The following is a 15,345-nucleotide window of genomic DNA, read 5'->3' as shown; positions in this document are numbered from 1 at the left end:
CACGATCATAACAGACATGGCGTGAGGCGCCAGTGTCTATCCACCATCCATCTGATCCACCAACGAGGTTGATCTCAGTTATCATTGCAACGAATTGCTCTTCGGTCAAGTTGGCCTGATTTACAACGCATTGCCTGTACCTACACTTGCGTGCCATATGACCCTATTTCCCACAGTTGAAGCAGGAGAAGGAAAGGGGGCCATTTCTAGGAGGTGGTGGCTGCCTGGCAATTGGGACCCTTTGGTGGTTCCCATTCCTGTTGCTGTTCTTTGAAGTACGGTTCTGATTCTTCAGTTGTTTGCCGTTTGGCTTCAGAACCGCTCCGATGGACTTCTTCTTCTTGTTATTAGCTACAAGAAGAATTTCATCTTTCTGGTCTTGCTTGCGAGATTCCTCCTCAATTCTAAGGCGGGTTATCAGACTTTCTAGAGAGAATTCTTTAGTTTTATGCCTAAGAGAATTTTTAAATTCTTTCCAAGCAGGGGGCAGTTTGTCAATAATAACAGCAATTTGAAACTGTTCATCAAGGGACATACCTTCAATGATGATTTCGTGAGCAATTTTCTGGATTTCATGATATTGAGCTTCCACTGATCTGTCATCTGTCATCTGATATTTGAGGTAGCGGCTTACAGCATACTTCTTGGCTCCAGCTTCCTCAGTATCGTACTTCTTCTTTAAAACATCCCAAACCTGTTTAGCAGTATTGCTGTCGGAGCTGTAGTAGTCATACAGATCATCAGCAAGTCCATTGAGAATATAATTCTTACATAAGTAATCATTATTTTCCCATAGGGTTAATTCAGCAGCTATTTTATCCTTTTCAGCTTGTTCACCTTTTTCTGGTACAACCGGAATATCATCCTTCAAAACGTTGGCAAGCTTTTTCGTGGTTAGAAAAAACAGCATCTTTTGTTGCCATCGTTTGAAGTGACTTCCTTCAAACCGAAATGGTTTGTTGTAGTAAGTAGCAGATGAACCTGACCCAGTAATTTCGTCGGTAGACATGGCAGTTCGAAATCGTCTTAAAATTGTTGTTTTTGAAATTCGAAAACCTTTGAAAACAATTTATGCCACCGAAAATATTACTGGGTTGAGTCGCGGACTAGATCGCTCTCTTTAAGACGTTTCGAGGCACTGCCCAAAATTGTGCAAGGCAGACTATCAACCACGAAGTCCCCAGGATAAAACAGCTCAGATTCACTGTATCGGAGTTCTACTGCACTGTAGAAAACCGTTCTAGAATTACACCCTCTGTATGCCAGTCGATGGACTGACACTCAAACATAGCACGGAGGCTACTCAAATATAGCACGGAGGCTACTCAAGAAAAGAAGAAGAAGAAGAAGAATATAAGGGGGAGAAGTGAGAAAAGCCTCAGATATGGAGAGCTTTTGGTGTGCTTTTCCAAGTGAGGTGAGCTCTCTATTTATAGATGAGTTCAGCAACTGGATCTGAGAAAAAAGGGGGGATCCAAGAGCACGAAGTCCATTTACTGGCCACCAGGAGAGTGCCTCAGAAATAGGAAACGTGATTGACAAGGCTCATTGACCGGGAAAAAGTCAAAAACGTGGGAAAGACTCAGCTTTAGGGTTTTGACGTGGCAAACATCTGACTGAGCAAAGCACAATTTAGGGCTTGAATGAATCAGAACTTTGACTTTGACCTTGTGGATGGCAGTTTCGTAATATGTGACATATCGCAAGCAATTAATTAATTAAATAAATAATTAATTTCCATCTGTTAAAAAACTTTAATACACCACAACCCGGACCGGGCCGGCCGGACCGGCCCGCGGCCCGCGCGCGTGTGTGCGCGTGTGGTGGTCCGTTTGCTTGCGTTCTCCCTCCTTCACAAAATTGCGGTGCCCCTTGGGGCCCAACCCAATTGTGAAACTAACTCCTTATAAAGGTCATAAATGAGTGTGTTCCCTCCAATGTGGGACTTCTCATTTTTCAATTCACACATTAAAGCCATCATCAATGCCAATTATGTTTCATCATTTCCAACACATATGTATACTGTTAAGATAACTATGTGTTGTGAAAGGTTTTCCACTGATTAATCACAACTTCACCGTGTACATGCATTTGTTTTTTAATCTCTATCAAAAAGTGTTAAATTTTTTGTTACATAAACAAAAATCAAAAATCAAAATCTATTTGGTGGAGTATGATATTGTGATATGGGAGTATAATATAAAAAAGTGTCAAAAGTATGTTTTGTGACAAACTATATCACTTTAAAATTATCTGACAGATAGCAACAAATTGACAATTTGACTGCAAGATTTTTCATTGTTTTAGGAGTTGCAATAATGCAACTACTAATTATGAAGTGATTTTTTATTTTTTTGTTCTTAAAAACTAACTACTTTTTTTTTTTCTCTTTCACAACCAATAAATTATTTTCATATGATACTAAGTTGTAATGGTATCGTATGAGTTGGGGAATGTTAAGGCTAGAAATGACATAGTAGCACATCAAGTGAATAAATTTGATGGATATGTTTTATTGTTTATTCTGCCATTTTGGACAAATTATAGTATTATGTAGACATTATATTTAGGTCTACTATTGCTAGGTGTTGTCCACTTTCCATTATAATTTATTGAAATTTTTTATTTACTTCATTTTGTGTAATTTCCTAAAATATATTAACAGTTTTCATTGTTTTTGGACTCATACTTTTAGTGATTTTTTTATTAAAAATAATATTTATTTATTTAAATTAAGATATCGTATCGATCAAAAACAACACAGATAAATTTTTAAAAAATTGAAAAATGATAGATATGTGAACAAACTCACAACATCTAGATTAATAGTATAAAATAAAAAAAATACTTACAAATTTAATAAAACTAAAGTTATCGTAATACTTAGACCTCTGAATCTGCAACGTTGAGGATATTGAAATTATTAATTGAATCTGTATGTACTAAATCAATGTTAATATATCAATCTGAATAAAATAAACACTGTAACGAGATGAAAAAATCAAACGCCGCACTTAATTGGTGAAATAAAAAAAACAACACGAAAAGAAAATTAATAGGTTTATGTAAAATCATTTATTTAGATAAAAAAGATTATAAAAAAATTTAGCAGTGTGATTTCAGACAAAAACTTATCTTTAATCACCCTTCTTCTATGATTGAAAAGAAAAAGAGATAAGAAAACAAAAAATTGACCATATTTCTAATGACTTGTGATACTTAGTTTATACGAAAATTATGTAAATATTTTTATGCTAATTGGCATTGGATGAGCAGCCAAATTTTTATAAGATTTTGGAAAATAAAATACTTCAATATTTGTGTTATTATATTACTTTTTTTTTTACTCAAGTTCATAGATTACATAGGAAGATACAAATTTTTAGATTGTTGTTAATTTTTGTATTGTGGTCTTTTTTATAATTGATCAGTTATGCATCGCTGGAGTAGATACAATTCTAAATCTAAATCATTTAGCACTTACAAAAATACATATCATTTAAATATTTTAATAATAATACAAAGTTATTTTTTCTTTATACTTTTTAATTTGTACACCTTCTTAAATAATTTAGATATGTAGTTGTCACTGCACAATTGCATTGCTATTTGAGTACAACAAAACAACTATTTTATTATGCGAGACACTGTTAATAGTCATTTTTTTATTAATATTTCTAATAGTTCTTGAATATATAAAAATTACAAAAAAAATATATAAATATATCTTTTACAAATCATTTTGATCATACATATTTTGTGTTAATCAATTTAATACATAAATTTACTAATAGAAGAGACAGTTGAAAATGAATTTATACTTAGATATATTATAAAATTAAATAACAGTGTCTGACACAGTAAAATGAGCAAAATTGTTATTAACTTTGAGTACAAAGAGTATTATTTTTGTATTTTTATGATAGAATATCATGATACCGAAGAAAGTTACGTACACATATAACTTTAATTTTTATATTATTTTTCTAATCGACCAATATTTATAAAGTGAATTGGTGAATTGTATGAGTACGAAGACCATTGATTTAGAATAAATAATTTAGTAAAAGGAGTATAATAGAAAAAGAAAGAAAGAAACTTTGGTTAATTAGAGAAACTGGGTTTTTTTTTTCAATACTCTTTTTTTAAAAAATAAATTATCTAAATATTGCTTTTTCAAATTTATATATCTAAATACCTATTTTTTTTTCTTTCTAAGTCACAAGTCGCCAATTAGAATGACAACTTCCAAACCCAAGTTCCAAAGGCAACTTCCTAAAGGGTTTAAAAATAAAAAAATAAAAACTCAATTTTTTTCAATTTTTATTTAAATAGCAAAAATAATATATATATATATAATTAATATAATTCATAAAAATACATAAATACAAATTTTAAATTACAAAATTCATTCATAAAAAATATCACAAATTTTACAAAAATTACGATAAAATTAATGTCGAATGTGACCTCGAGTACCACATTGTCGATGTTTTTTCACACGTACGGGATTTTGACGACGCCTTGGTACATCACGAGTTTGTTCTTCTTCTTCTTGATCTTCGTCTTCTTGTTGTTGAGGATGTTTAGGAGAAAGTGCTGCAGAAGAACTACTTTCACCTTGAGTCCAGTTGGATATTTGATTCAACGGAGTATATGCATTTCCAAAGCTTAGAATTTGAAAGTTTTGTTGACACATATTATTCAGTAATTGAGTAGCGGACTCGGGTGTATTATGAAGAGTGTTGAACGTGTTATACAACAATTCCTCTTCGCTTGATGCAAAGGATAGTCAACAATTGTCTTTTTGATTTGGTTGTTGGTTGTCAAAATTAAAATTTTCCCCTAGCGTGAACTCGTAAGGTTGATGCAGTGTGTGGGTAAAAGTATGAGGATGTGGTGTGTGGGTAAAAGTATGAGGAGACGGTTAAGTGTCAGGAAGTGTTGGTATATAAAATTGATTTTGTTGTGTTGTGTTGGGCATTGATCCCTGAAAAAAAATGTTAGCTAGATGTTGGTGGAGGTTGAGGTGAATTGACACGAGGATCAACCAATTGATTTTTTACAGAAATAAATTGTTTAGAATTTTTACAAAACCAAACCATGTATTCATAATTTGGTTTAAATTCAACATTTAGAGGTTGACCATGAAAAATATGACTCTCGTTCATTCCACTCTTTGTTTTCATTTTTGTAGAATAATGTCCAACTATAGTCAACTTGTTTATGCAAATCTACCTTATGATACTTTCTCATGTTCCTCGAAGGATGTAGAATTTCTTGAGGTAGTCCAAATTGTAGTTTCATTTTATCGGTTTAATGCATTTCTATTATGTAGAAACAAATCAAATATGTAGATGGATTACATAGCCAATTGTCTTTTGGATGATCGTATGTTAGACATATGTAGGGCCTCCAGAGAAACTGATATATAACAAGTTTGTTAGTAATATATGCATAAGAAAAATAAAATAATAGAAATAAAGTAATGTTTTAATATATTACATCGTTAACGGTCATGTGATCAATTTTTGATCGATGTCCAGCAATATGATAACGAGGTGTATCGCCAAATTTCATACCCTTTCCTCTATGTCACATGATCATACCAAGCTTGACACTAACATCATATGCGAAAGCATAAAGTCGCTTTTGAAATATGATTCATCAATTAAAGTGAAGGTGATCATTACACATATTCGGAAACGATACAACTACACAATCACCTATAGAAAGGCATGGATGGCAAATAACAAAGCTATCCAAACGATTTAAGAGAACTGGGAAAAGTCTTACAATGACATTCCAAGGTGGTTGTTGCTATACAAAAATTTCTTCCAAGAAGTATTGTGAAAATGGAAGTATCACTTGCATATTCTGATAATACTCTGTTACAGGGGTCAAAAAATTTCAAACGACTATTCTAGACTTTCCCTCCGTGCATATTTGGGTTTAAATTTTGTAAACCATTTGTCTCAGCGGATGGAACTTGGTTGTACGGCAAGTACAATGAGACTATTTTGCTTGCTATTGCCCAAGATGAAAATAAAAATACAATTCCCATTGCTTATGCACTTGTGGAAGGTGAGACAGGGAGTGCTTGGAGCTTTTTTTGAAAAATCTAAGAAGGTATGTAACACCTCAAGTTGATGTTTGTTTAATTTTAGATAGACACAAATCCATTAAAAGTGCTTATAATAATTCAAATAATGGCCGACATGATCCTCGGTTAATACATGTGTACTGCATCTGACATGTTGCACAAAATTTCATGAGAGAGTTCAAGGACAAGGAACTTCAAAGAAAACTTATTTGTATGGGTAATGATCCAATTCTTCTTAGTATATTTTACACTTATCACTTTATCATATTTGATAATTTTTACATTATTTATAGCATGATATGCATTAAATGAGCCATCATTCAAATATTACCGCAATGAAATCAGGATGGCAAATCCAGAGGCTTTAAGATGGATCGATAATATTCCCCATAACAATAGACTATGGCTTATTCTCAAGGTCGACGATGGGGACACGTGACAACAAACATTTATGAGTCAATCAATGCAGTATACACAGACGATTGCATGGACAAGATTAAATATGCAGAAAGGGGACAACAAAATCAGGCATCATTAGCTTCTGGTCGAATATACACAGACGATTGCATGGACAAGATTAAATATGAAGTTGGTAAATCTAATATTCACTAAGTCATGCAATTTGACCGAAATCGTTATTTTTTTCATGGTGCATGAAGCAGTAAACCCAAGAGAGGTGCGACTAATTGGTCATTTTGAAGTCAGCCTTCAAAGAAAATGGTGTGATTGTGGAAAATTTCAGGCTATACATGTTCCTTGTTCACATGTCATATATGCATGTTCTTACGCTCGTCAAAACAATTTAGTGTTTCTACCTGACATGTACAAGGTTGTTAATGTATTTAACATCTACAAAGAAGAGTTTCCACATATACTCAATGAATGATATTGACCCACATACGAAGGTGAAACATTGTATCACACTCCTGAAATGCGGATAATTAAAAAATGTCGTCCAAATAGTACTTGTATTAGAACTAAAATGGACGTTAAAGAAAAAGTACCAAAAAAATGTGTACTACGTAGGTTAACTGGCCATACTCGAAAACATTGTCTAAATGTTACAGGCAACTCTAGTCAATATATGTAATTTAAAATTTGTATTTATGTATTTTTATGAATTATGTTAATTATATATATATATATATATATATATATATTATTTTTATTATTTGAATAAAAATTAAAAAAAATATTTTTTTAAAAAATCTTTAGGAAGTCGCAATTTCAAATGACGAAATATAAATTTAAAAATAAGTATTTGAGTAATTTCGTTTGAAAATATGATTATTTATAAAAATAAACCAGAGAAACTTGGTGCGTGTTGTGTTTTTATTTTTATTAATGGAATTATGAGCACGTCTAGTAACAGTTCGGTTAACTCCGCAGGCGTTTATGGCTTTCTGGCATGCATGCATTACCTTGAAATGTGTGACAATACTGTGTGCGTAGTAACTGCTAAAGTACTCTAGGATTTTGTTCATGTTTATTTAGAAGGAAAATAAATCACTCAAAATATAAGAATACTTGATTGATAGCCCCTAAACTTTGTTTTTTATTTATTTATTTATTTATTTATTTATTTATTATTATTATTATTATTATTATCATTTATTGTAGAATTAAATCGGCTATCTTTTTAACCGTATTTATCTATATTTTATTGTATTTATCTAGGAGTAAATCGGATTACAATATGGTTATCAGTTGAAAGTAATCTGCAGTTGTAGCAATTGATATTATTATCTTGTCCATTTTATCAGTATGTGTGACATCTCCGTAGAAGACAATGAGGAAGCTCACAAGCAACCAAATTAAGGAGCGTTAAGCACCAATAGATAGTACAATATAAGTCTTTTTTTTTCTTTCTATTTAAATATATTATATTTTATTTTTAATCTTTTAAAAAAAGAAATTTAAAAAAAAAAAATAGTTTTTTAAATATTTTCATCAACAATTTTGATCATTATTTTTAAATTAATTTATATATTATCTAGATTTTTAAATAATTTTTTACATAAATATTTACAACGTTATATGAATTTTCTCACAAAGATTTTAAAAAATTATTTAATTAGTCTTTTTTGTTAAAAATAAATAAATTTCCATAAGGAGATTTTTTATAAAATTCTAAATATATTTATAAAAAATATTTAAAAATTTGAATCATATATATTCATTAACTTAAAAATAGAAATTAAAATTGTTAATAAAAGAACATTTAAAGGACTATTATTTAAAAGAAAAAATTAAAAAGACTAAAGCCCAAAAAATAATATGTATAGAACCAAAAATTTATTTAATTCATACATAAATAAATATGAATAGGAAGAAAGAAAAAAAAAACACGAGACCTTGAAATTTGAAGGTGTCATTTTCTTTCCTTTGTAAAGGAAGAAGTGATATTTTGTTTAATACACTCGGATTATCACACTTGGCTTTAAGGAAAATCTTCCTACATCTTTACTCCAAGGAATTGTACTGCAATAGCGTTGCCTATGACATTTAAATTAGGCAAAAAGCATATTAATAAACTCAATTTAGCTTTTCAACAAATGACAACAATATTAATTTACTACTACTAACAATTTTGTGTGTTTTCAACAAAGACTTCAGCCAGAACTAGCTGACTTAAGTGAAACGAATTTGAAACAATATCAATACAGGTTAATTAATTACCTTGGTCAGTATTATCCTCTGACTTCCTTAATCAACTTAATCACGGATTAAGAAAGACAGGATATGTATCATTTCAATTGTTTCAAAAGCATTTGTTGTGTATTTCTCTTATCTTAATAAATTGCTAACAAAATCCAAAATCTACTTTTCCATATCCTATCAAATGTAATGTTTTTGAAAAGGTAACCATTGTCAAGCATGAGCTTTCACTTTTTCCTTTATTTGGTATACAAAATGAAATCCAGATTAAAATCTTCCTCTGCTATTCGAAAACTATAATAGTAGAATCTACAATAAAAAGGACAGAAAACAATGACGGGATTTTCCCCCAAAAAAAATATATGTAATATATAACCGAAAGAAAAACAAAAACAAAAATCAAAGAAAAGGAAAATTTTATGAAAACATATTCTGCAAGCGCCCCAATTGTCACAAAGAATATTACATTTCAAAATAAAATAAAAATAAAAATCACCTAAATCAAGAGAAACCTCAGTAACATTTGTCTTCAAGAGGAATCCCCTGAATCTTCTCCTATGCAGGGTGAAGAATCTGATTCTTCAGCCAAAGATTCTAGCATGCATATTACTTCAGAAGTATCATCCAGATAATACTTGGCTTTGCTTGGCTTTTGTCCAACCGTGCAAGCAAATACAGAAGCATTAGAGGAAAGAATATTTCTTGAGATTGCACTACTAACTATTTCAAACATGTCTTCATCTGATCTGTCGTCCCCAACACACAGCACAAAGTCAGCTTGTTTGCCACTGTCAGACATTGAAGAGAATATCTTTTCCGCAACTAAGCCTTTGCTCACATCCTGCAATGTGAATGGTAAGATGAATCATCCTTTTCCAAAAGGGTGTGTGGCACACAAAAATTATGCCAAGATCATATGGTAACAACAAACTACTATGCTGGATATAAGAATTCAGTGTTAAGTTCAAAATATTAACCACAAAGCTACTCCAAACAAGAAAAAAGAAAAACTACTTAGTACTTTAACAACATCAATTGTATCCACTATCCAGAGTAACAACAGGAGGCTTGAAAATCCAAAACATTAGAAGAAAGAGAAATTTAATGGGGCTTTCAATATGTCAGATTCAGATATCCAAGACTAGGATAAAATAGGTAAGGTTCTTGGTCCAGTAGTGGAACCAGATAGAATCATAAGAACATAATATTCATTGTACTTCCTCCATGTCATTTTGTTTCCCATAACAAAAAGTTGTCTTACAAATAGTTCGACAACAAATCATTCCCAACTACTAATTACCACAATATTTTGAACAAAATAATGGCCAAAGTAAATAATGCTCCAACAATAAAATTGCAGAAGTACTAGTAATGAGCTATCTGCGGCTCACCCAACCCTATGCTCTTAGCTCTATAACAAATAATCTAATGATTCCTACATAAAAAATATGAAAGCAGAAGGGACAGATATAATACAGTGCAGCAAACAACAGAAGTATTAAAAACTAAGGACGTACTTGGTTTCACATAACATTTTTTGTTCCTATTTTCTGTTTTAATTACGAAAATACCAACTTGTTTTTACTGTTTCCTGTTTTAAAAGTTACTTTATGGGAAACAGGTTAAACAACTAGCTGTGTTGTTTTCAGAATGTACTACACAAAACTTTGAAATAGAAAAAAAGTGTCATTTTTGTAATTAAAATTGAAAACATTTTCTGAAACCAAACAGGCCCATAAGGGTTTTCTGTTCCTATTGGATGTTCCAATTTTCTGTTTTCACTTGTTTTCATTTTGTTTTCTGTTTTCAAAGTTAAGGATATAGAGAAAAAAATTGTTGTACAAAACTTTGAAAATGAAAACAAAGTATCATTTTGTAATTTAAATGGGAAACAAAAAATTGAAACCAAACATGCCCTAAATCATGCAATCTAAGCTCTTTTTTTGTGTGTGATAAATTTGAAATCCAAACTCCAGAATGCATTTTTGAAGGCATATTTTCATATTATCAATTGCAAAATGAAAAGCCTCGTTCTTTTTATTGACAAATCATTCAGAAAAATTATATATACCTGGGGTTTCACTTCAACAATAAATTGGCCACTCTTTGCAGCAACAGGCTCATTGGCCAAAACGCTTTCTAGATGATCTAACATTTCCTTAGCCTGAGAAGATCCAAAACCAAGGTCTGCATCCCTGTATTGCCAGACCAAAGCACTTTCTTTTCGTTCAATGCTGGAACCATCGGTTGCCTCTGTATATAGTTTCATTACGGGTTCAGCAATCTGCATCCATCCAAAATCGGAGCAGTTACCACAAGTTTCCCATTCTCCATTCTGGGACCACCTGAAAAATGCTCAAAATTTTCAAAAATTGGCCAAGTTATAAAAAGCAGAGTACACAGGACAAAATAGATCGAGAAAGAGAACATTTGGGAAACTATATGTAAGCAAAGTGTAAATTTAGCTTCTAGATCAATGCAGATCCAAACATGAAGGAATAATAAAAAACATTTTCAGCAAGAAAACTACCATTTAACAGGAACTTCTCCATGGCATGACTGCCATAAGACAATGCAGATGCTCTAACGCTGATATAAACTAAAGTGTAAGATGATTTACTAACAGCATTTGCAAAGCTAGAGAAAAATAAATTTCAAATTTCAGTAAACCATACACTATCAAATTGGGCTTGAAAAACACTTTGATCCCCACCTAATAGCCCATGTTCAAACCTAGGGAAGAAGGAAGTTATTGTGATTTGTTGCATTTAGAAAAAAATGCCACTTCGCAACTCTACAGCACAAGTTCATGGTATGAAGATGCCTAAAATATTATTTTCACATAACTCGTGCAATATGTAATTTCTGAACAACCAATGCAAAGTAAAAGAAAATAAACAATTTGAATGTCAGAGAGAGAGAGAGATCAGACCTCAAGAAGTACCCATGTTCTGCAGCAATTCCAAGTTTTTTGCAGGGAGTAAACCATTCACTTAAGCTATTTCTACCCCGCCCGCTGACAATGAAAACTACATTTTTGGGGTCCGCACAAAGACTTTCCAAAAGAGAGATAACCTCCCTGCTTGGACTCTTATTAATAGAGTTCTGTGGCATCACAGTACCATCATAGTCCAACAAAATGGCCCTACTCTTTGCCCTCTTGTAAGCTGAAACCATAGCATCAATTGAGAGCTTTTTAAAGTTAGGGTCAAGTGCCACAACTCTAAATCCAAAGCTAAGACCTATTCCCCAACATCTTTTCCTAAGAAGGTCTGTGCAAGCCCTCTCCATGTCTTGCAAGAAACTACGTGACCAGTAAGCCACATCATGAGTGCTGACATAACGATAATGCTTTTCATGCCGAAGCTGCTTCTCTCCATCACCCATTGAAATGGCCTCATTCATTGCCTCTGCCGTTGCTTCAACATTCCATGGATTGACACGGATAGCCCCACTAAGTGATGGAGAACACCCAATAAATTCCGATATTACAAGCATGCTCTTCTTTGGGTCATTCACATTGGAAGATGATTCAGAACCAGATATTCCCTGTCTACAAACGATATATTCATAAGGAGTTAGGTTCATCCCATCCCTTACAGCAGTGACAATAACACACTCGGCAAGGCTGTAAAAGGCAACTTTTTCAGTAATTGGAACCGACCTATCAATAAAAACAATAGGTTCATAACCAGGTCGTCCAAACACTCTGTTGATCCTGCTGCAGCTTTCTTGTATTTCACTATGTATCTCATCTACATGTATCCCTTTACCTCTAGCAGGATTAACTATCTGGACTAAAACAGCTCTTCCTTGCCATTTGGGGTGTTGTTTGAGCATCTGCTCCATAGCCAAAATCTTCAAATTTATGCCTTTAAAAATGTCCATATCGTCAATACCAAGCAAAATAGTTTTTCCTTCAAATTGTTGTCTGAGCTCCCTTGCCTTACACTCCTCATCCGCCATTCTCATAACAGACTCAATCCGACCCATGTGAATCCCAACAGGCATGATCTTAATACTGATAGTCCTCCCATAATATTCCAACCCTAGATAGCCCCTCTTTGACTGATACTCTAGACCCAACATACGACTGCAACAGGAAAGGAAGTGACGAGCATAGTCAAAAGTATGGAATCCAATGATGTCCGAATTTAGTAAAGCTTTCATTATCTCTTCCCTGACAGGAAGAGTCCTATATATCTCTGATGATGGAAAGGGGCTATGCAAGAAAAACCCCATTTTAACCCTGTTAAAACGCCTTCTTAGAAAAGTCGGCAGCACCATCAAATGGTAATCATGAACCCAAATATAGTCATCCTCGGGGTTTATTATTTCTACTACCTTTTGAAAGAAAAGCTTGTTTGCCAGAACATAGGCTTCCCACAAAGAGCGATCAAAACGGTGACTTTTATCTGTTGAAAATGGTAGCTTGTAATGAAAAAGTGGCCACAACTGCCTTTTGCAGAAGCCATCATAAAATTTTGCCAAAACATCTGGAGGTAGAAAAGTAGGGACACATTTAAATTTATCTAATAAATATTGCGACACATCGTCTTGTTCAGCGGGATCAATGTCAATGCGCAAAGACCCAACATAAAGAACCTCCATCTCTTCTGGAAATCCATCCTTAAGCTGTAAGAGCAAGGCATCCTCATTCCAACTAAAACTCCACCCTTTGTCGTCCTCTCTTCGCTTTGCTTTCAAAGGTAGCTGGTTGGCTACAATGATAATTCGATCAGTAGAAATAGTTGACGGATTATCAGAAGAAACACTTACTGCCTGATCATCATCGAGCTCTGAGACAATCCCAGGGACACTCATTACCCTCGGCAACCGCCTTCGTTCTTTAAACTCCCTCCCCGATCCCATTGCCGGGAAATTCCCAGAAGCCAAATCTAAAAGGTTTGTATATGATCTGGACATCATCTTTGCGTCCTTCCAGAAACACACAATTCCACAAAACTCGTTTACTCTGCAAAATTAACAAGACATTAATCATTGACGAAATAAAAACAACCATACTCCCAACCAACACAAAAACATACAGAATCTCATACATCAATACATGAGAACAATATAAATGAATTGATAATCAAAACACACTAATTTGTGCTCTGTCCTTTCTGGACGCAAACGATTACCAGTTTACCAAAATGCAGATACATCATCACATACACGCGCTCGGTAATTTTCTAAGAAACGTTCCAATCTAGCACACTATGCAAAAGCCACAAATTGTACACCACCAAAACGGGTTATATCACAATGAGCATTGGAAAAAAATACCCTTTTCAAAAAGAGGGGAAAGTACATCATAAAATCAAAACTCCAACGATTATCACTACAATAAGATCGATGGCAATAAAACTCAATTAAAAACAAATAAAGTTAAGCAACAAAAAAAATATACCTTTCTCTTTCCCCTTCTTCAACCCGATACAAAAAAAAAAAGGGCACACAAAATTAACAGAACAAATAATTGAAAACGAACCTTGTGCGATTGAAGCAATGATATGAAATTCCTTATTGATAACAGTAGCAGGTTGGAGCTGAATTAATATGAAAATTTGCAAAAATAACCAAAAAAGGAAAAACTAGGGTTTTCTTATTTACACAAGATCTCCCCTTTCTCTTCCTCTTTCTTCTCCTTCTTATTCTTCGTCTTCTCACAAAAAAGAAATTGAATCACGAATTAGGAAAGCGTTATTGAACTGAAATAATATAATAAACCGAAGATTCACGGAATTAATTAATATAATATTTGACATGTTGATATTATTCAATTGCTTTATATTAGTGAGAAATGAAGTGAACGGAAAAATATTTTCAAAAAATCTAAAATTTAACATTTTCTCTCTCTATCTCTATTTTAATTTTTTAAGCACAAGTTAATCGTGAACACTTATCTATTGTTTCGTACGGTGACACCTAGTGTGTTGACGCGCTTACGTCACGGACCAATGGGAAGTTGTTTTCACACGTATGTGGTAGTCAAGGGAGACAATAGCGTAAATGTAATGATTGGTGTGTTTTGTGGTGACCAATTAGGGTTGATAGTGAGGGAGGAATTGAGGTGGGGTGGGTGAAATTATCGAACCTTTTAATGAGAAATTGGATAAGGTTTCGCCAGCGGAGTGAGCCGACCTAATTGCCAGCTGGCAACACCCGGCGAGAGCATTGACCACGCGCTATTCACGTGCTGAAAACTTAAACGCGTACTGGGTAGTACGTTGGTGCGTCACTGTGCTGTGTACCCTACACACCACGAGAGCAGGGGCAAAAAGGGTAGTGGGAAATTTTGAGAAGTGAAAAATCACCGCAGAGTACAAAGTGAAAAACCTGAAAAGTCTACATATGATTTCTCATATATTATCCATTTCACGGAATGCATTTACCAATATCTCCTTTTTTTAGTCAAAAAAAAAAATCTCATTTTCTTTAAAAAAGTTATCTATATCTAGTAAAGCAAAAATTATCTATATCTCTTAAAACAGCGTGCTTTTTTGTCATGGAAAAAAATTAAATATTAATCAGTAAAAATATATTTTCAAAAATAATAAAATAGTATTTTTAACATTTTT

The 15,345-nt window shown here is 33.1% G+C and overlaps 1 protein-coding gene across 1 annotated transcript; it reads right to left on the bottom strand.

Annotated features, from left to right (window-relative positions):
* Positions 1–9,160: 9,160 nt before the first annotated feature.
* On the bottom strand, positions 9,161–14,405 carry LOC101499806 (probable alpha,alpha-trehalose-phosphate synthase [UDP-forming] 7). The gene is made up of 4 exons (XM_004505410.3): positions 14,256–14,405; positions 11,694–13,736; positions 10,833–11,106; positions 9,161–9,602 (listed from the first exon to the last, which is right to left on the bottom strand). The coding sequence occupies exons 2-4, from the start codon at positions 13,688–13,690 to the stop codon at positions 9,291–9,293; spliced, it is 2,583 nt and encodes an 860-aa protein (XP_004505467.1). The 5' UTR covers positions 13,691–13,736; positions 14,256–14,405; the 3' UTR covers positions 9,161–9,290.
* Positions 14,406–15,345: the final 940 nt, after the last annotated feature.

This window comes from Cicer arietinum, chromosome 6 (genome assembly GCF_000331145.2).
Source record: "Cicer arietinum cultivar CDC Frontier isolate Library 1 chromosome 6, Cicar.CDCFrontier_v2.0, whole genome shotgun sequence".
NCBI classification, from domain to species: Eukaryota; Viridiplantae; Streptophyta; class Magnoliopsida; order Fabales; family Fabaceae; genus Cicer; species Cicer arietinum.
Note: the sequence above shows the minus strand (reverse complement) of the source record. Positions and strands in the feature narration are given on the sequence as shown.